This window comes from Haliaeetus albicilla, chromosome 15 (genome assembly GCF_947461875.1).
Source record: "Haliaeetus albicilla chromosome 15, bHalAlb1.1, whole genome shotgun sequence".
In the NCBI taxonomy this organism is placed as follows: Eukaryota; Metazoa; Chordata; class Aves; order Accipitriformes; family Accipitridae; genus Haliaeetus; species Haliaeetus albicilla.
The window spans coordinates 6,931,172-6,954,256 of record NC_091497.1 but is presented as its reverse complement, the minus strand read 5'-3'; the positions used below and the strand labels follow the sequence as shown (position 1 = coordinate 6,954,256).

Genomic DNA, 23,085 nt, shown 5'->3' with positions numbered 1-23,085 from the left:
CTCTTTCACTCTCAGCATAGAATCTGTTTCACCTAGAATTTGAAATATTTTAACTTGTGTTTAACTTGGTTCCTTTGCACAGACAGAGGATCACATGATCTGTAGTTCATTCACTGTGCAGTAGAGCTGACACTGTGATTTCACCTCACAATTCCTATACATTTTTCTACTTCTTTGCTTCCAGGCATCTCTTATACACTGTGGTAGCTCATAAACAAATACAGAGCTTGGCTCTGCAGGTGATCTAAAGCTTTAATGTTTTAACTTAAAAAATTCCTCCTGTGGAGTACGCATAAGCCACCGTTGTTTGCAACAAGTTTATTTTTGGAATTTTTGCTGATATAAAGAAATGAAATGCTCAGCGGGTTCTTTAGTAATCTTTTATATCAAAACCAAGCAAGTAATCTAGAAATTAGTCTTATGCCAAATGCAAAAGGAGGACAGAAAGCTGCCATCCCAAACGAGACAAATTTGTCAAGTACTACCATATTACTTAGCTAACTGTTCACTATTTTCTTTTATTAGTTGCAAAAATCAAAAGACTAACCTTTAAAGGCAAAGAATCCTCTTCATCAGAATCCTTGAACTCAATGCATACTGCAATATTTCTAGCCTAAAGAAGTATTTAAAACAAAAACCCGAACACTTAATCATAAGGATCATCACAGAAATATAATATGTAAACAATCTTAACTAAACCTGAGAAAGAAGAATGTATAGTCTTCCTGTACTCACCTTTGCAAAAGACTTTTGACTGTCATATTTCAATTGCTTTGGATAAACATAAAGATGATTGTTGTAGATGGTGAAAGGCTGAGTGTGTTTTGGTATACAGGGGACAAACTCCTCTACTTCAAACGTTATTAGTGTCTTGGTACTGTTTTCAAACTGTTTCATGGGAATGTATGATGAGTTAACATAATCTGAAAATACATTAAAAAAACAATAAAAAACTGAAGAGAAAAAAGCCTGAATGTCCATTTAACTGTGTTTATTAGTACTTACTTGGAAAATCTGGTGACACATTATCAATTGTAACATCCAGATTTCCTAAAATAACAGGAAGTTTGGCCATCTTTTCAGGTCTATAGGAAGGAAAAAAACCTCAAAGTCAGGCTAAATGCAAAACTATCAGATGCCAGAGAAAAGAGATAATAGGAAACAGAGGCAAAAGTAATATCCTGAAATAGGAGTATGAGAGGAAAGGTGGTTTATGGGTGGATGACTGATCTGCTCTTGCTTTTTGCCTAGATTCACAGTTTACTTCCCCTTTAAGTTCTCAAAAAAAGTAAGGCTTTATTCACAAGCGTGGGAAAGATTAAGAAAAAGCATGATGGTTTTCTTTAAATCAAAATGAAAACCTTTGTTAAAGATAAGTTTTGTTTGTCATGTAATAACTCACTATCATTTGCAGCAAAGAGGGGACCTATTAAGTAAGCTTTTTAAATCTCAATGGCCAGTGATAAGCATTTATGGTAACTGGGTAAACTTGGGGGAAGAGCAAAGGGGGAAAGCAATCAGTAAGTTAACAAAAAGCATCTTCTACTCAGTAATTTTTTTTCCTCCCTCTTCCTTCTTCTAGAGTAACAACTTACCCTGCAAAATATTTACAATTAACTAGCCTACTATGATATTTCTTAGATGTTATAAATGTAGCTAATTCAGAAATATGATTTGAAGGAGCATTTTCTATGTTAAAACACCAGTGCAGAACCCTTTATTAGTAAGGACAGTCAGCAGCATGTCTCTTCGAAATTATTGCAGAGGAAGGGGATGCAAAATTTTCCCAAAATGCAACCCCATGCTGTGAAGCAAACAACTTTTTCTGGATGGAGTCTGAATTCAAATTCCAATAGTTAAGCCTTAGACATTACAATCTCTTTCTTAATAAAATTCCTGTGAAATACTGTACACAATTCCACAAACAGGATGCTGAAATAACCAAAAGCATTTCCTTAATTCACAAAGTAAAGTGATGTGGCAGGCTAATTTACTATATTAGTTTCAGTTTCAATAACATTGTTTATGGCAAGGAGTATCAGTATACACCAATTTCCATGCTATGTAAACTTCAATGAAACTTTAAGCAGCTTGCTAAATTGGAATTAAAGTATCTATCACAAGCCTCATCCCCTTATCAGATTTAGTATCAAGAATAAAATAAAGAAACTATAGCCCAAGCCTTTTGCAATTGGTGATTGTTCAGATTAATACAATTCCAGCTAACTGTACCATAACAGAAGCGGAAATGCCTTTGCAAAGCAGCAAAGATTGCTCTATTATTTTACATCCTATTTAATAAGAAAGGGGATTCAAACTAGTTTATTAATAGGGTCATCTGTCAGTAGGAGATTAAGCCTTGCACACAAACTGATGCAGTCTTTAGGAATACTTTGTAAAAAGGGATGACCAACGTTCTGTTATTTAGGCATCCTGAGCCACATGCACTCCCAAGGAAGGTGGACTTGCTAATGCCTTGAATTCCTTTCCCTGAGAGCTAGCACTCTCTGTCCAAAGTCAGCGAACATCTGATTTATGCTCATACTTGTTTTCCTTTGATAACCAGAAGAGTGTATTGTGCAAGCATAACTCCTAACACAGAGCTACTTCAAGGTATGATGCTTACTGCACATTAGACATGGCATAATACTTCAGTCCTGCTTGTAGCCCCCAAACACTGCAAAGGAAAGATCTGCAGTTTGTATGAGGGCCTTGATTATGTATATACAACTTCTCCATTTGAAGTGAAAAAACACATAAATACATACATCAAAAGATTAGATGCTCCAGTTCAAAACCATAACAAAAAATGGTGGGACCAGGAGGGTGGGGGTGAGGGGGGATGGGTTGGGGTGTGGTTGTTTTGGTTTTGGTTTTTAAAGTGGGGAAATTAGACTTACTTCCTGAAATCTGCTAACAATTTCAGCATGTCTTCATTTGAAAGTTTATTACTGTCTTGTCTGAAGAGAGGAGAAAATCTTGCATTTTTGTCCAGGGTTCCTGAGGCATCTTTAAACAGCGTTCTGAAAGTCAAAATCTTGCTTTCAGCTGAGTTTATGAAAGCATTGGAATTCACTTCAGGAAATTTCTTTACTACAAATTAGAAAATACTGTACCATCCTTCATATGAGGCATTTAATACTCTTGTCATTGTAGGTAAGTTTTAACATAGCTCAGTCTAACAAATCAAGTGTGAACAATTTCATTCTTAGTAAAATAAAAAATACAGACAATAGAAAACAGTTGGCAATATTCAATGGTTTGAATAATAATACAATGAATGTTTATAACTTTTTTTCCTACTACCCAGCTGAAGTGTAAGTTTGTTTGTCGGAAATCTTTGGTTAATTGAAAGTAAAACAAGAAATAATGTAAATAGCACAATAAGTTTTACAAGAAGTGAGATGCAGAAAATAATGTTAAAGTTAGGAAAAAAGACAGATTGACAAGATCTGTCCTTACCTAGCTGCCCAGGCAAAAGGCATTCTATATTGACCTAATCTCTGACATGCCTGCTTAGCATTCTTCAAAACTTTCTGTGCAACCTGCAATGGACATAAGAAATAACCAGGTTTTAAAAGCTGCATTTTTTGCACCTTTACTACACAAGAAAAAAAACCAAAACCACATATTGACACTGATATGAATTGGAAAATTTTCTTTAGAAGATTAATCCTAAGCATGCAAGTGAAAGACAAATGAAAATACCTCTTAACAACTCATTTCAGGTTAAGCAGGGCCTGCTGATTTCACAGCATTTCATGGATGAAAACACAGACCCATCTACACTCCTGATAATACATATTTAATTAAGCAAGAAAAAAAATTATTATTATTACAAAACTCATACGCAAGCTAGAGCAAAATTCAACTGGTTTTTAAGACAAAATTGTGACTCCAGATAAAAACATCCCCCACACACCCTGTACCAGAACACATTCCTGCAAAGTAAATAGTAAAATACTCTGCAATACTTGTATTACAAGTACACACAGAACATGGGGAGGAGTTATAGGAAGATCATATGGGCAATCCTATGGATGGACATTGCAACATTGTTTTCATTAAAACTTTAAATTTTGTTTTTGTTAACTTTTAAGTGACTAAACAATTCCATTATATAGAACCAACATGTTTAACAACCAGAGCTAGAAACCCACTAGTTTGAGATGTTCAACACAGAGCTGAACCACTTCAGCTAAAGCAGAAGGTCCTGACAGAGCAGTGGGCTTCTCTTTTCGAGAAACCAGCTTCTCCTCTGTGCCTACACAGAGCAAAATTCTTTGCCAGAGGCAAAAAACCCAGAGTAAACCTGCCTGAATATTATCCCTGATCTATGCTGCTGACAATATGAAGAGCTGTTTCTCTTAGTGTGTAAAAAAAAATGGGGAAACTGCACTCAGAATCATTGAACCTTGATAAGTATCATCATTAATTCACTGCATTCAATGTTTTAAGGGGAGAAAAAGTGATCTCTTGGCTGTAGAATTTGCTGCTTCCATTTTCCCTTTTTCCTGTCCAGGGTAGTAATTCTGCAGGAACTAGAACTTGCTCATTGCACTGACACACATGGAGGCCTATATAGCTGGTACTGTTCTGTTTTGTTTCAGCATAATCCCAGAGAACAAGAACAGAAAAAAAATCAAACTAAGTGTTCAACTGTATAAAATTATAAGCAAATGAATACCAGAAATGCACAGCATAAGTTAATAGAACCATGAATGTTCCTACTGGCTACTCCTGCAGCACAGGGCAACCCAAGTCTACCACTTGGCATCAAATTTGGGAACACTTGGGCTTACTTAACCTTCCCATGTGGCTCCGGCCCAAGACCAGCAAAATCAGTTACTCAGTTCAGGTTTGTTTTAACTCAGTAACAGTCAGCATACACTTTGAAACCAGACTCCTAAAATACAAAGCTGCTGTTTGCCAATGATAGCTGAAAAAAATATCTCAAGTATTCCTGGAAAAGCAAATCAGTAGTCTGATCTATATTAAGACCAAGTGAAAAATACAGTTTTTTAACATGTAGCTTAGCCAGCATTAAATCAGCAGGAAAGAACACTGTTCCTCTGCAGAGACTGAAAGTTAACCCTCCCTTCTTCCCTTTCACTAGCCAAAAAACAGAATATCAACAGTAGCTGACATTGCTTACAAAAAAATCTTTTGTCCTAGTATCCTGGTCTAATCATTCAAGCACAACTGTAAATGAATAAAATTAAAACTCTATTTCTTCAGCGACAAACATGAAACAGCAACTGGCAAAGCTTCTTGTAGATATGTTTCAGAAAACTTTAAAACATTATGTCATCCTAGACTCCCGCAAACTTAAGATCTTGTTTCAGTGGTTTATTTCCAGAAGTGATTTGGAGTTCTATCAAATCTGCAAAGCATTTTATACAGAAAAACAGAGGCTTAATGATCTCAATGTTCTGAAGAAAAAAACAGCAAGAGTGCAGATAAAGTTACAGTAAACTATGGTCACCAAAAAGCAAGACAAAGGAAAAGTCAACAACAATGATACAGTAAATAAGATGCATTAACTAAGAGAGACATACAGTTAATTTCTGACCTATATTTAATATTTCATTGTTCAATAATTTTGAACTCAACTTTCACATTGAAGTCTAATACTCTTTTGCCAAATCAGTTTATTTATAGCCATTATAAAAATTACAGATTGTGTCATGATTATAAAAAGCTAAATAAATGTTTCCCAATAATGTTAGACTTTAACGTTTCAATTAATAAGCTACTAGTAATAACTACAACTTACTAAATCAAATAATCCAGTTATCTGAATTTCCTATAAAAGAACTAAGATTTTGATTGATAATTTCTTAATTTGAAATCAACCTGTCTTGCCTCAGGATTTTTCCATGCCACAGAAGAAGATAACATACCTTTGAAGAATCTGAACTTTTCATATATGGTTCAGCACAATGTGTAATACTTCCCTGTAATACTTTTTCTATTCTAGCCACGAGGAAAATGTCAGTATGAGGACATGTGACTGAGAATATTCCCTAGAAATAAAACAGGAGATTATTAAAGGAAAATGCACATATGTTTTACAGCACATAATAGAAAGCATGTAGGAACACTCCCTACTTGTATCCAAAATCCTACTAATTCTTTAGGTTACTAGTTCTTACCTGCTTTGGATATTGTAACACAGTTTCATGAATGTCTTGAATTCTGTGTAAGCTATCACCACTGCCACTTGTCATTTGTTGAGATGCATTGGGTATCATGTGCCTTACTGAGGTATGGTTCAAATCAACATGGAAGTCTGCTGAAATCTTCCGGTTGTTTTTAACATCAAATAGTGATAATGTGACAAAGAAAGGTTCTACCTAGACATTTAAAAAAAGAATCAAGTATCATTGCTGGCATCTATATTACTGTAACGATGTGTATGAAAGGAAGATGAGTTACATTTTTATAAACACACACAGACATCACTCTAGATATTACTGATAAAGCGTAAAAGACAGGAAAAGAAAAATTCCACTTTCTACAACACAACAAAAAGATTAGAAACAAAGTTACTTTTTGTAGGATTTAGGCTCCGATTTTGATTTAAAGGAGTAGAAAAAAACCCCAAAATATAAGTTTCTCAATCACAGCAAGGAATTCCTGCCATTAAGAATAGTGCCAACAAAATATTAAGACATTCATTACAAGATTAACAGAAAAAAATTAGATGAATTATTTACATTTGTCGTTGGTCCTTCTTCATTTTCCGCGACACAGCTTTGCAAATTAAAAGATAAATCATTACACTTCACAAGAATTTTTTTTCCAAATTTCTCTTCAAATGGCTTCACTTCTGGTTCAATACCAGAAAAGTCAAGTTTCTTTAAAAAGAGAAAAGAAAAATTAAGGTTAGTTGTTTCTCATCTCAAAAGGTTCAACATAAAAGAAAAATAACATGCTTCCTCATAAAAAAGTCTAACCTGTGCATCTGGATCCAAGGCAAAAAGTTTAACTCTGCTTTCACTTTTCAATTTGATTTCTGCTTCTCTGGTACTCTGTTCAAAATAAGAAAAAAAGTCTTAGTATGACACTATTAAATTAAAGTGGTTTTCAATTTCATTCCTTTTTCTGTGATGTTCAGAGCTTTACATGTTTTTAATTCATGCACTCTTCTCTACCTAACTGAGCTTTGCAACTCCTTAGTTCAAATTGCTCCATCATGTCCAAGTAAAAAGTGAGAGAAGGCTACTCTCCTCTAAAGGCTTTTCCAGGCCTCAAAACACAAAAATGTACATCAGCAACATGTAACCTTCAAGCTCATGTGAAGTGTACTCCAGTGTAGCCTCCTTAAACAATTAAATAACTTTCATAACACTATTTTATTTAAAAAAAAAAAAAAAAAAAAAAAAAAAGGCATGGATGTAGGTTAAAGTTCAGAGCTATCCCGAGACCATAAGATTGCTCAGGCAACAACAGGTTACCTAAATTAAGAAACACCATCAGAGCTCATGTTCTTGTTTCTTGGCTTTCTGGAGGTGGGGTTCCCCCCCCCCTTTTTTTTCTTTTCTTGAGCTCTACTGCCAAGGAAGTGGTTTTCCTATGGGTAGATAGAAAAACCCCCAAAATTTCCAAAAGATAAAACCTTCACACTTAAAAGTTACTTTGCAGAATATACTGTATACTGATCCTGCCTGGGATTTGTGGATACCTACCTACTAACAGTAAACCAAAAGTAAAGTGGAACAAAATAGAATGTGAAAACTGATGGTATACATAGTCTACTTTTCCAAAAAAGGTATTATTTAAAGAGTATTCTATGATTTTTAAAGTCAGAGGACATGAAAAATGGACATATGCATGTGCCAAAATTACCCACGTAGGAGAGTTGCCATTCCCAAAGTAGTAGCTGGCTAAACAGGGATACCAAGTATTACGTTACAGACAGGTGTATATTTTTGGATCAGCCTGTACAGGTTAAAAGAAGTTACCAACCCAAAATGCTCATCACTGACCACCAGCTGCAAGTGATCTACTGTCTACATCTGCTTTGCTGGAGGTTGAAGAACCTTCTACTACATCTCAAGAAAAAGAAAAAAAAACCCAAAAAAACCATCAGCTCTAAGATCTCAAAATCCTATTTTAGGTTGATAATACTAATAAAGAAAAGAATTTGAATAAAGGATGCATTACAGAAGAGGAACTTCTGAGGTGTGATTTTGAGTATAGGTGCTCTAATGGATATAATTTACTTTCCTTCATTATCTTCAAGACACAGAGGAGACAAGACAAGAGTTGCTGTGAAAGACACAACCCAGACACTCGATATCAGTAGAGTATTGGCAGACTTTGCTTGCTCAACAGCCGGTATGATTGAGAAATACAGGACTAAACTGTGAAGAAGTGTAAAGATGGCAAGAAAGTTGCCTGTCTGTTTGGAAAGGGAAAAGTCAGTGGCAAGAACTGAAGAGGAAGATGATCTAGTCATAGCAGCAAGATGGAAACTTTCAGCTAAAGCATCTTGAATAGTTTTAGATTTTTTGGTGTTTTGTGCACTAAAGTTGAGACAAGATAAAAATATGCATTTCTGAATGACGGATCAGGGGCAGTGGGTCAGAAGTCAGGAACTGAATGTGTACGTAGTCATTGACCCAGTCTACGGCACAGCAGTGACTCTCTAATTCCATTTCCTCATCTGTACAACAGGGACAATGTTTTCCTACCTCAAGGAATACTGTGACCCATAATGCTTAAGGAGGTATTTGGGCACTCTGATCATGACAGTCACATAGTTATTTTTAAGGTAGAGGTCTAATTTGTTTTCTCTGAAGCTTAAAAAACAAAAACCAAACCAAAACAAACCCCCTACATTCACTCTTGTTACCTAAGTTACAGGTAAAAGGAACATAAAGTATGCAGGACAGACAGAGATGTATATGTACACATCTGTGCACTGAAGTGCACAATACCATCTTACTTACTTTGTAACATAAACTAACAGCTGTTGATAGAAAAATGAAGGCTTGGAGATGTACTCACAAGGGTTAAATCTTTCCTAGGAAGTCTGGGGTTTGCCTTATTGTCAGGTGCTCTACAATCACCCCTGAAGGAATTTCTCTTTCCTCATAAGGATATTAGGTCAGCTATTGTGAAAATCTGCTCCTCGAACCAACAAAAATAATGGAGCAACTATAAACTCTTCTAAAAGAAGGCTCAATGCCTTGTAAGTCTTCCACTGGGGAAAAAAGAACCAAAGCCAAACCCAAATAACAGCTGAAAAGACAATGCAAGAAGGACTAGAGGATGAAAAAATCCTCAAAATAAACAGCATTTATATAAAGTAATCAAGTTAAGGCACAAACAGTGTACTAATGCAAATGGGCAGATTTTTCCCTGTACTTCTCAGGGAAAAAAGGTTAGAAAAACACATTAGAGCAAATTATTTTGAAAAGTAGTATTTAGTAAAGATGAACTAGAATGGGAAAACTAAAAACCTTATTTTGAAGGAAACAGAAATTTAAATGGGTTATAACCATGGAATAAAAAAAGCCAGTGCTTAAAGAGCTGAGAAAAATAACACACTAGAAAAATACCTAGGCTTAAAGAGCTGCATGCTTCCAATCAGAAGGTTACGGAAACAGGAAGCAGCATTTTTAGTACTAAAACTATATGGAGGTGCTGCAGCCCTGAATAAAAGTCTACTCTGGAAGTCGTATGGAACCTAAGCATTCCAATAACTCTGACTATAAAGAAAGAAAAATCTTCCATACAATAAGAGCATCTAATTTTATATTTGTTTCTGAAATAAATTTCCATAGCCTCCTGTAAGTCTGCTGTTTGACACTTACGGGTCTTCCAAAGAAAACTCAATTGTATGCACCACAATCCAAATTAATTTCCAAATACAGCCATAGCTGGAGTGAGATTATCACATAATAGCTTTCTGTGTACTTCTGCTAACTTGATTACAAAGCAGAAACAGAAAGAATTAAGTCAGCCAACCAATTTAGATGCTAAAAGCCTGTTAAGGTATTCTGACAGGATCTTTTGATATGTTAGCTATTGTAATAGATAGAATTTGTTTTACTGCTTGTTCCCAGTTTATAAGCTGCACTCCCTTCAGGAGTAGTTACTAGGTCAGACAGATCCTCAGAAAAGAAGGGGAGAGCATTCCAGAGCATGGTCAAGCAGAAAAAGTTTCAAGAATGCAGGCTGTACCACACAGAAGAAAGAGTAAGGAAGTCACAGGAAGGAGTTTGGATTCTGCAGCTTCAATAGAAAAAGGTCACCAGCTGCAGGCCTTAGGTGATTTAACAAAAATTTCTCCCTTGGAGAACTCACAAAACTTATTGCAACACATAAGTCACCGATTTAACTGAAATAAAGTCTCCAAATGGGCTGAGGAAGAGTTACTGTTATTTTCTATTTATTTCTATTTTATTTTATTCTTTTTCTATTTCTACCACACCTCTGTAAAAACAAAATTGAAAAGCAAGAACTATGGCAATACAGGAAGTACCCCTGAACTTGCCAACTTGTTACAAACAAGCACCTTAAAATACATTCACATCATCACTGCTATTAAGCTCCTCTAAACTCCTAACTATAGAAATAAAACTTCAGTGTAACTAGATTTCTATAGAAATACTTTAGCACTTACCTGCATGCAATAGAACAATAGAAAATATGCAAAATACAATAAACTAATAAAATAATAAAACATGTTGCTTTTAAACAGCATGTCAAGATTTATATAAGCAACTTTAAGACAGTAGCTAGTTTGCTTCCAAAAGCAGAATATGAAGCAGCTCAATAACCACATCTATTCATGAAAGAGCTTCTAAGCTTTCAAAGCACCACAAACTGACTGGAAGCTAGAAGCCAGTACCTCACCTTTACTGAAAGTTCACATGGCTAACTTATGTTTATTACTTTATATCCTGAGTTGGCATTTACAATATGTATTACCTTGGCAATTTCAGGATAGTAGTTATCAAAACTACTTGATGAGCTTTCCATTTTGCTTTGTTCATCATCTGAAATTATAAAATCACATTTAAAAAAATAAATTTAAAAACCCCAAACAAACAAAAAACCAAACTACTCACAAGACTCTGTAGCAAAAATATTTCTGGGTTTTTTTTGGTTTTTGTTTTTGTTTGTTGTTAGTTTGTTCTGTTTTTTTTAACTCCTACCCCCTCAAAAATGACAATTGTTAATATAAACAGATTGTGGATGACTCCATAATTTCATTTCAATGCAGTGACTTCTTGGAGAATGTAACCAGTTACGTATATAGGTAAAGTAGCAGTTATTTCTAATCTTACCTAGAAAATAGCTTTAATATTAATTTTGATATCTGTATGGGGAAAGGGGATACTCAATGCACAAATTTACATTAGTCTTTCCACTATGCACTGTGACTTGATTTCAAAACACATTCACTCTGTTCATTAGGTTCCCAGCTCTACTCTCCAACAGTTACTGGATTTACAAAGCAACCATTCAGTTAGCTATAAGCATCTTACAGTTCTAAGGTCAATTGGGGACCACTGACTAAAACGTCTTTCACAGAGCTACAGGCTTCTCTTTTTCCAATTTGCTTTTGTTACAAACATCATGTTAAATTCCAGCAATCTTCACCAAAGACCATGATGTCTCATTTTAAACTCTAATGATCCTTTTTGGTATATTGTGCTACCTGTAAGCAGAACAACCTTCTATAATCTCTTCCAGGTTCTTCTGGATATGCATACACTTGGTCTCATACCAGTTGCCCTCCCCATCCACTCTCAAGGGGGAAAAATGCATCTAGACTCTCCTCTTGTCACCAAACTACCAACTATAACTACATCACATTCCTTAGGGATATCTGCCTTACCTATTCTTAAAGGGGACCAACAGAAAAGATTCGACACCCAAGCAATCTATTTCAGTACTTGTGGGAAATATTTGAGGTCAAGGGAGTTACATCTAAATTTAAGTCCCTCACTGCAACCACAATTTCTTATTCTACCTACAGTGACCACAGAACAGATTATTCCATTTTCAGCAGCATTTTACATATTTCAGAACAAGTCCCTCTTAAGTTTTTCTTTTCCTTAAACTGCCTTGGTCCTGATTTTTCATTGTGGGTTCTATTTTTCTAGACTTCTGATCCATCTCATTATTCTATTTTGGACTTAACTCAATTGGAATCAATGCAGAACAGTGCTATTTTAATGCCAAAAGGCCAAAATTCTCATCAGTTCAAACAGACAGTGAAAGGGCCTATAATTTTTATAACCAAAGAAAACAAAAAAATTTAGCCACAGTAAAGCCTTTCTTTCCAAATGCATTATGCAGACGTTGTCACATAACTGTATTAGCATTGCTACAAACCCTGCTTACCTTCGTGAGACTCTCCATTTCTTCTCTCTTGCATTGCAGCCTCAAAGTTAAGCTGAAGGATTTTGTTCAGAGTGTTTATCCATTCTTCCATTTCAAGTTCACTATCTGCAGCTAAAAGGTAACTACTCTTGTCTTGCATCTTGAGCTCAAATGCAAAACGTCTGACCTTATTGTTCTATAAGAAAATAAAAGATCTTTATAATATCTTTACATACTGTCTACTCACAATCAAAGTTATATGTATTTCAGATCTTTTAACAAAAGCATACATTTGATATTTTGAACAAATATATTATAATTACACTTTTTCCTCTCTGACATTTGAGCCTTTCAAGTTATTTGTACCACTGCAACAAGTGAAAGTATGAAAAGTAACAGCCCATTTTTTAGTTTCCCCTCATCATTCTGCTTGTTATAATTTAAAAAAAAAAAAATAAAAATTCAGTTTTCAAAAATCAAGCCTTCATGTACTCAGATCATCTAGAAGTGAAGCTAACTAAGATCTATTAATAACAAAAAAAAAAAAAGGCATAAAACTCTATTAATATTTGAGTGGGAATCATTTGCATGTTGGGATTTTACACCGGAGGTTAAATCATAACCAACCTCAACCCCGAATGCCCTGATATTGCTAGTCTTTTAAATATACATGAAGTTGGGAGTCAATTCCTCTTCTGTTTCTCAACCATTACTGTCATCTTTTTTGCACAATTTAAATCAAGGTTTTAAATGCTACGTAGCTTAACTCACTTTCCCATGAATGAATTCACAAGTCTTAAATGAAAATTCTACATTATCATCAATTTAATTTAAAAAAATTGATAATTCATTAGATAAACATTAAAATAAACAATAAGACTTAATGGTTAAGGGATTTTTTGTTTGTTTGAAGTTACATTAAATGCCAAATTACATTTTAGTTAGTACATTTAGTTTATTACTAAACATTTGGTTTTCAATTAATTTTCAATTAACAGACTAACTACTGGTTGGCAAAACAGTCAGCTTTCTACCAAAGATGAGTTTCTGTTGAGGAGGATGAACAAATGTATGGACTCCAGACCTAAGGTAGTCTTACCAATTAAAATCAGTACTGAAGTAAAGAAAAATCTTAACAGTAACCTTTAACTTCCACAGTTTCCAGATGCTAATACAACACGAATAATAAGTAACAGTAAAACAATGAATAAAATAAGATCAGCCAGAGAGGATATAGTACAAAATAATAAAATCAGGATACAAAATAATAAAATCACACATCTGGAAAAGGGCCATTATGTATAATATTTTATAGTTGAAAATCTCATTAACTTGCCCCTCACCAACAATTCAAGTGAAGAAAATAGCTATTTCCTAACCCCTTTATTCTAGCCATTGAATGACTTCTTGGCTTCACAGAAGTGAGCATTAACTGATTTTGGGTTTGTACCTGATGTTGATACATAACTAGTCTCAAATTTCTACATGCAGTTCTGAACATCCAGATGCCAAGATGAACACTGATGGTACTGTAGAATACAGTATAGCATTCAAGACACAAGCCAACCATAAACTTTAAGCATCTGAAGTACAGTTTTACTTAAAGACTACTGTGTCAGCCCAAAACCTTACTTGCAGTAGAACAAAGGAACAGTAATTAAAAAAAAACAAACACCCCCCCCCCCCCCCCCAAAAACCCCAAACAAACAAAAACCTTCTGACAAAGTCTGAGGAAATTTCAGTTTACTTGAACTGATGGAACAGAAACTATGGAACAGTACTTCATGAAAAGATGATTTAGAAAAAAGGGGATTTTCAGGATAAAAATAAAAAAAAAAAAGGAAAATACAGAATCACAGAATGGTTAGATGTTGGAAGGGGCCTCTGGAGGTCATCTAGTCCAACCCCCTTGCTCAAGCAAGGCCACCTACAGCCTGTTGGCCCAGAACCATGTCCAGACGGCTTTTGAACATCTCCAAGGATGGAGACCCCACAACCTCCTTGGGCAGCCTGTGCCGGTGCTCAGTCACCCTCACAGTGACAAAGTGTTTCCTGATGTTCAGAGGGAACCTCCCGTGTTTCAGTTTGTGCCCATTGCCTCTGGTCCTGTCACTGGGCACCCCTGAAAAAAGCCTGGCTCTGTCCTTTGCACCCTCCCTGCAGGTATTTATATACACTGATGAGATCCCCCTAAGCCTTCTCTTCTCCAGGCTGAACAGTCCTAGCTCCCTCAGCCTCTTCTCATAGGAGATATGCTTCAACCTCCATCCCTTCATCATCTCCATAGTCCTTCCCTGGTCTCCAGTACGCCCATGTCTCTCTTTTACTGGGGAGCCCAGAACAGGACACAGGACTCCAGGCATGGCCTCAGCAGTACTCTTCAGCTGCTCAGAGGGGAAGGATCTCCCTCAACCTGCTGACAACACTCCCTCTAATGCAGCCGAGGATACCATTGGCCTTCTTTGCAGCAGGGGCATGCTGCTGGCTCGTGTTCAACTTGGTGTCCACCAGGACTCCGAGGTCCTTTTCTGTCAGCTGCTTTCCAGCTGGGTGGCCTGTCCTGCACATACCGGTACCTGGGGTTGTTCTCTCCAGCTGCAGGACTTAGCACTTATCTTTGCTGCAGTGCCTTGCTTTCATTTGTAACTTCTGAAAATCTCAATGTTTTCTGATGATGTAAGCTAATATTGTAGTGCCCTCAACAGTCTGTACCAGAGCCACAGGCTGAGAATGAGAAACCTAAGTGGGAAACATTGCTTACGTGGGAAACAAGAGGGGCCAGAAACAGCCCTGAAGATGGAGAATACGTATTATCAGAGAGAGCGGCAATCAAAGCAGAGGAAGCTGAGGAACAGAAGGAAAGGTACCTTTTAAGCGCAAGACAAAGACTACAACTGTGTTTAGGAACCACTTTGTTTGTTGGTTTGTTTTAAAAACACAAACTGAACTCATTTCAGTGGAGTCAGCCAGAATTGCACCCTGAAGGCAAAACAATTTCTGTAAATCTGTATATAGAACTTGCAATATGATTAAGTTTATTATAGTTATAAGACTTTCCATGCAAAGTATCTATTAAATGTGTATCCAAAAACATTATTACAATATCTGGAAAAAAATAAGCCTCTGTAAGGCTGTTGTATCTCTCTGCATAAATCTTCAAACAACTTTATACTAAAAAAAAAAAAAAAAAAAAAAAAAAGATTTAAGAAATAAATTTTTATTAAACTTTGCCTGTTTCTATCCAAGTTAACAAAACCCTAAAACCCAAGAGTTTTTTCCAGGTATGCTGTGCCTAACAAAACAGTTACATGCTGTACTGTAAATACATAACAGAATCACAAGGAAAAAAAGAAATCTTTTCTTTGGCACTTGCTACTGACAAACATTTTACCAAAGCCCTTAACTTTTTAAAATAAAGAAAAGCACATAAAAGTAACATTATAAAGGTCAAATGAAAGCATCTGGAAGGGTGACTGAATTTAATACAATTCCCACAACAAAAATCCCACACAAGAAGCTATGCGAGACATTTTACAGCTCATGTAAGCACAAAATGTAACTGAAATGAACTTTAATTTTATGCTGTCATTACTTTGCCATGATTTAAGGTTGGGTTTTTTTGTGTGCTTGCCTTAAAATTTAGTTTAATATTTTTGATAAGTACTTGATATCAATTATTAATTTATGTTCTTTTCAGAAAGATTTTTAAAATTCAGTCTCCTGCCCTTTAAAATCTCGTTCACTGTTTTTGCAAGATGCAGCATGTCTAATTGTTCCTCTGCATAATGGATTCTTGTCTACATCTGACAAAAGTTATCTGTATTTTAAAAAAATCCATTTGCTATCAAATACAGAATTAACTGGAGAACAGGCAGAAATAATTATAATTACCTGAACCACTCCCATGCATGAATCTAGAAATATTGATCCTTTAGGTTCTTTTGATATTTTTTCATCTTTGTAGAAATTGAGATTATAGGATCCATCACCAAGTTGGATTAAGTGGAAAAATCTTCTTTTAAATGACTAGTGAAGAGAAAGGAAGAAAGAAAACCAATTGCAACACTAGTATTAAGCAGCTTCATATTACAAAACCTCTAAGTGCTATTTACACAGTAGGTTATAGACAAATAAACTAATCAGTATCCTCAGAAAATAAAACAGAAATCATTAATTAAAAAAAAGTTTAACTTAAAAACTTGCAGCAAGATTGTACCGTACTATTTGAAAGTATTTTTGCCCCATTGAAAGGTATTTAAAACTGATTCTATGTAATAGAGATTTATTTTGATAACCGTAAAAATAACTTAAGTTTGTTTCTAAATAAAGAGGCAATACAAATAAAACCTCATATTATATAGTCCCTTTTCTACTAATAACACGCCAGGGTCCAGTTAAGAAAATTATTTAAAACACTGGACTTCTCCCACATACTGGATTTGTAATGCATTTTTTCTGATTTAAGTAGAATAAAAGGAAATTAAGATTGCACAGCTATACATTACATACAAGCTTCCCTCTTTCATCCCACATTATTTTATTATTTTTTTTAGAAGTAAACCACATACAAATTGACTTCTTTAAGGCATAGTGATATTTAATATTGGTGTTCAGTTTTCACCACGTGTAAGACATTCTTAAACTTACTCTCATTGTCACACTGATTGCACTATTCATGTTGCCTTTGTACAGCCATCCTTGTTTTGTTATTCCACCCTTCTGAGACCCAAGAGATGCTGCATCCTGGAGATGAAGAAAGAGAGATGGGGGCGAAGGTAAAGTTTTGCATCACAGTCTGAAACTGTTGTATTTATCGAAAATTTCAGAAGTCATTTTTAAAAGATGCTATGCTCATAATTTGACAAAAGTTATCTGTATTTTAAAAAAATCCATTTGCTATCAAATACAGAATTAACTGGAGAACAGGCAGAAATAATTATAGTTACCTATAGCTATGCTCATAATGTAATGATAATAATGTACTGAGTCCCTGCTGAAATTCTAGAGCTTTCTAATTGCAATTATCTTACTTAAAGACCAGGGATGAGATTGACCTCATCTAACTTTTGATAGGCAACCTCACCACTTATGTATGCTTTCTCTATGGCCAGCAGGATGATCCAACTTCTAGATAGCTAAATATTAGTCAGGATGAATCCCACTGAAATAAGGGAAAGAAGGAAAACTCAAAACATTTACTTACATTTATTTTGTAAGCTTTTTCATATATTCTAATCTTCCAGTGCAAGAATTTTTACCAAATTTCTATTACCAAAAAGAACAATGTAAACTCATGCTTATCCAAAACTTCAATCAAGATTTCTCAAACCAGTTTGCTTTATATGTATTACTTCAAAGACATTACTTAAGAATTTACAGAGAACTAAGTCTTGAATTCTTGAATTGGATCTGCCCTTTTACAGATCAGAATCAAAGTTTTCTGAAGAGAACAAGACCAAACTTGGGAGTAATGGCAAGTTCACAAACCGCAGATCCAATGCACGCATCGTGGATCACACCCACTGCCTGTATACCACTTCCATCTGCCAGCTGATGGAACTTAGTAACTACATCAAAACCCACAGGATGTTAACAACTACCAAAAAGCAGTACTCTACTATCAAAATGACAGATTTACAATTGCCACAGAATAAATATTAAATCACCAGTTCAAGCAATCTTTCAGAGCAGTACCTAGCTGACTTTACCATGGTTTCCAGTTGATGCAACCCATTTTGACACAACAAAAACGTTAATGAATTAGACATGTAGGAAGATTTTCAACCATCTAGAAGAGAAATACTCCCGATAATTTATTATCCAAACATTCAAAATTAGCTGAGTAGCCAGTCGAAAACAAAACCATGAAACTTCCTCAAGGGCCTCAACTACTCTAATTCCTTTTCTCAGCTATTAAGAGAACATGCAACAAGAAGTGATTACATATGGGGCACAGAGTCATTAGTTCAACACCTGAACATCAACCCCAAATTTAGGAATAATATGAATTCGTTTCTGGAACTAAATCAAGGAACATTCTGTAAAAAGTTAGTAGTTAATTTATTTCTAGCCTATTTTGTCTGTCTAGTTTGCACATTCACATGCATATGCACATGTGAACTTCAAAAACCTGCAAACAGAAGGCAAAAGATGCATCAATCTGTTCCTTTAAAAATTCTAGTCAGCTTGATACAATGGAGGTTAGGCCCAGTAAGCATGATTTTCATAAGCCCCAATGAGTCTCACTGTCCAAGCAATACAGTCTACTTCTTTCGTATTTTCAAGTCATTAGCTCCCACCCCGTTCTATTACCTAGAGAACAATTTTTCTTGAACAACAATCAAGATACAGAGACAACAATTTAAAACACTGGGTTTCCAACTATGATTCTCCACCTCCACTGGTGGGAGTTATTCCCTAGGAAAGGATGGTTTAAAACCACCTTTACAAGCGTAAGATGACGAGTAGATGAGTTACTGTCAAAACTTGGCACAAAACCACCAATGCTTTTCTGTAATTTCACAAACCATACATAGGATCACCTGACATGACATGAATTCCTTCATTACCTGTGTTAACAAAAATTAAGATTTAGCTCAATTAAGATTCTTTTTCCAATTCAAAGTCTGAGGTGTGCTGTTCCCCAACTGTGTTGAACTGCATGTTTCCTAACAATAAAACTGTCATTTGGGCCTCTAGTTACACCATTTCTTTCTGTCAGGTGGAATTCCTGCTTACAGAGCCAAAAAGCTACTGAATCTTTCCAGCCCACCACCTGTTAATACAAAGGAACCCAGAACCCAGTCTTTAACACACAACTTTTACACTGAAAACATACTTCCTGTTTCCAACCGGTATGTTAATTTCCTCACTTTTATTATTACTGCTGCACACTGTGCTTCACTTTTTTTAATGATCTTTCCCACAAACTCAGCTCCAAAATTTACTTCAACAGCAACTGTTTCAACAAAAACAATTCCTTATCTTGATCCCATACCCCAGGCTGATTTAAAAATTCCATTTACAAACACCAACCTGATGGCCTGAGAGCCCAAATTAGTTTTGAAAAGGCAATTCTCTCCTTTCTAACAGTGCAAGATTAAACTAATCTTTATCTGTTTTTTTTCTCCAATTTTTAATCACTTGCAGCTTTTTGTTTTCTATCAATCTCTTAATAAATCAGCGTTCCTAAAAACAAAAACATAAGCAAAACAAAAAGACCACCAAATAACTTTTAATCTAAGACTTGCATATATGGTTTTTTGGCATGCAAAGATGCTAATGTTTGAAAGAAAAAAATCTTGCATTAGTTCTTCCCTTGAGGAAAGAATTTATGGTCTCCCAACCCTATCCCCATTAAGCTCCCTTTTCGTCCTACCATGCTTTTTTCTTGTGTTTATATTTTAAGTTCCTCAACAAAGAGTAACAGACCTCTTCTCCAGTGATTCTAACTCTGAAAGAGATATGACATTCCTGCCTGCTGTAACAGGAAGCTGGGCAGAACGAAACAGGGAGTCCTCCCCCCCTTCCACTTCCTAGTAGAAAACATACCACCTGCTAATAGGCAAGCTATATTTTTTCAGTGTTTAACTAACTCTAGCTGCAAGTATTTTTCCTAGTAACAATCACAGTCAATTATATCTCCATTTAATTTTTTTCACTTTTAACTTGCTTCTGTTGTCAGAAATATTATCACAGTAAATAATGCCAAGTCTTTTTAACATCCATATAATAGAAAACATAATTATTCCCATCTTACAAGTAGGAAGATTTGGATACAGATGCATGAAATGATATTTGGACAAATATCACAGTGCAGATTAATAGCAGCACTGGAGAACCAGCACCCTGAGACTCTCTGTTCAGAATCTACCTACTGAGATGCACTCCCTGGACTATTTTTTTCACATTTAATCCAGGAAAGCTTGTGAAAAACTACTTTTACTTCATATGCAGCAGTTCTGAATACAAGGAATTTGGAAGCAAAGTAATTGTCAAAAGGTAAAAACCACAAAGAAAAATATTAATTCTTTTCTGTGATGAAAGAGTTCAAGTACTCGTAAGAAAAGAAAACTGGCATTTAAACACTATGTTTTGAAACAGGGTGTGGTAAAAATTAAATAAATCACACAAATAACAGAAGCAGTTATTGAAAAAAAGTCTTTGACGTTTGAAACATAGTTGAAGACTGCTTGAGGCTATAGCTATCTCGGGTTTCCCCAAGCCAATGAAAAAAAGGAAATACCTTAGAGTTTTAGTCAATATTTTTACCTGTTGTTTCCATGATGGATCTCCAGGTCTTATCCTATACTGAAATTTGTGGCAAACTAATTTTAAGTCACATTGTATGCTACACTGTCATGCATGCTTCAGTGTGTATAGTGTCATACTGGAACAGATTCACCTATGATTTTACTCGACTTCATGATTAAGCTGCATGAAATATTTCTCTTTCTATGCCCGTCTATACAGAAACAGTGTAAGACAAGACAGATTTTATGAAAGCTGAAGGATTATACGTCACCAAGTATTAAAACTTCAATTTCACCATCTGTCAAAACTTGTTCTACTCACATCACAGATCTCAGGAGTACAAGGCTATTTGAAAGGAGATATGTAAAATAACTACATTTTTTTTCCAATCAGGCTGTTCAAGCTAATCTCTGTTTTCATTTACTGACATCAACACTTAATCCAATTTGTAACCTCTCCTTAGCCAACATTATTTACTGAAAGCAATAGGAAGTAAGGAATTACTATTATCTCACCTCATCTTTATCTGCTTCTTCATCCACTTCATATAAATGAACTGGAAGCTTCTCCGATTTTGTCCCTTTACTATGAAAGAAAAAGCTTCTAAAATACTAGAAATTTTGTGATTAGTTACATATTTTATAGCTGCAAAAATAAAGATGTTATTTTCCTAACTCAGGAGGAAAAAGCACAAGAATAACTGAGTAAAAGCATGTATTTTTCATGAAATGTATTTCTTAGCAAGCAATTTTCCTAATTTGCACATCTGGCCACAGTGTTTCTTTTGTTCTGCTTGTCACTGTCCTTATGTGTGTACCTGGAGAGAACCAAATGCCTTCTAATTCACTGCACTCATAATATCTTAGGAGCAAGAATTCATACCTGTAACCATTGGCTCCTTTTAGGACCATGCCTTTATTTAAATTTGTATTGACTAGCGTGGTTTCTATTCAGGGCAAGTAAAAGCCAGGTATTGACTTTTACAAAACCTGTGAGTCTGCAGGGAAAGCAAGCTATTTCATAACTGAAAGATGCAGGAGAGTAGGTAGGGAAGACATAGATCTTCTACAGTTGTGGGATTCAGAGTATTCGGCCACTCTCAGATATTTGAAGTTAAGGGTCTAATCTCTACACAATCCCTACAAAATTTTGAAAAAGTTGGAAAAGATTTCTCTAGCAGATGGTTTAGAAAGGCTGTAATAGATGTGGATTGGGCTTTTGCTTTGAATCATCCTGTGAAAGTCTGCACTAGTTCAAACACTTGCTCTAACCATCTCTGTTAGGTTCTATTCCCTAAGCTACTGAAGAGAGTTCCAAAACCTGCCTTTGAAGCTACAAAAACAGGATATCTCCATTTTAGTTTAATCTAAACATTAGCCTGTTTTAGTTACAATGCTTACATTCACATTGTCAATGATACAATTTCTTGTTTTGACCTGCCTATTCATAAGGCAGTGCTATTCTGGTATCTTTCCAGAAAATGGTTTAACAAGATTTTACGCCTTCAAGTTCATCAATATAAATGCCATCCAAGAAATCCTTACCACGTCTGACTATTAAACACTGATATAGCAAATTTCAAGTTACATACTACATGTATTAATAAATTTCTGTAGTAAATACATTAATATTAAATACAGTTAGAGTTCCTTCACAAATTCAGTATCTTTATTAGACCACTAGATAACATACTTACTTTGGAAGCTGTCGAAACTCTCCTGAGTAATCTTCATATCTATAGTTAACCACATGCCAGTCTGAATTGTAGGTTTTGATGCACTGTTTTAATGAAAACCAAATATCAATATTAATTGGAAGAGGATTAACAGCATTCCCTAGACACACAGACAAAAAACCCTCTTAAGATATGGCTGTTTATGAACTACTATGGTTACATGTCCATCTCTGAAAATTCCATACCTTCCCTTCTTTTGCAATACAGTCTAGTGCAATACAGCTTTTTGCAACGAGTAATGTTTCAATAGGATGTTATCATCTGCTAGACATCTATCAGAAAATGATGAACACACTCAGCATCTGGATTAACCATCTTCAGTTGTCTGAAAAGTTAAAGCAGCATTTCTCTACAGCTGAAAACGTGACTGAGCTTTTAGAAAACCCAGCATTAAAATACAGATGCATTATTAAAACAGAATATTCAATTTCACACGTACAGATACAGATGAACTAAAAACATCTTTTCCTCTTACTTCTTGTGCAATCAAATTAATATTTAAATTTAAACTACATGCTTCCAGCTGTTGAAAAGCAATTATGTCATTAAGCTCTGGACTAGATCATAGGAAACACTCTTTTACTCCACCCATATTGCTACAACATAAAAGTACTGATTTATCTTGGCTTTAACCAAAGTAATATAAAACTGACAAAATCTGTTGCCAGAAACCATATGGTACAAAATTTCATATGTTAAACGAATAGACTTACATGTATACAAACATAGCATCTAATAATTCAAAAATATTT

General features: G+C 35.2%; 1 protein-coding gene across 19 annotated transcripts in view; it reads right to left on the bottom strand.

The window, feature by feature from the left end:
* DOCK9 (dedicator of cytokinesis 9) overlaps positions 1 to 23,085 on the bottom strand; it is a 136,795-nt gene that overhangs the window by 63,751 nt on the left and 49,959 nt on the right. For all 19 annotated transcript variants that reach the window (XM_069802411.1, XM_069802429.1, XM_069802417.1 and 16 more), the window contains exons 4-18: positions 22,295 to 22,377; positions 21,114 to 21,183; positions 16,993 to 17,088; positions 16,237 to 16,371; positions 12,367 to 12,541; positions 10,945 to 11,012; positions 6,960 to 7,034; positions 6,720 to 6,860; positions 6,156 to 6,356; positions 5,904 to 6,026; positions 3,463 to 3,545; positions 2,901 to 3,023; positions 1,006 to 1,085; positions 736 to 923; positions 548 to 613 (exon numbers count right to left, since the gene is read on the bottom strand). In XM_069802411.1, coding sequence (XP_069658512.1) covers positions 548 to 613; positions 736 to 923; positions 1,006 to 1,085; positions 2,901 to 3,023; positions 3,463 to 3,545; positions 5,904 to 6,026; positions 6,156 to 6,356; positions 6,720 to 6,860; positions 6,960 to 7,034; positions 10,945 to 11,012; positions 12,367 to 12,541; positions 16,237 to 16,371; positions 16,993 to 17,088; positions 21,114 to 21,183; positions 22,295 to 22,377 — 1,707 coding nt within the window. The remainder of the gene's footprint in view (positions 1 to 547; positions 614 to 735; positions 924 to 1,005; positions 1,086 to 2,900; positions 3,024 to 3,462; positions 3,546 to 5,903; positions 6,027 to 6,155; positions 6,357 to 6,719; positions 6,861 to 6,959; positions 7,035 to 10,944; positions 11,013 to 12,366; positions 12,542 to 16,236; positions 16,372 to 16,992; positions 17,089 to 21,113; positions 21,184 to 22,294; positions 22,378 to 23,085) is intronic.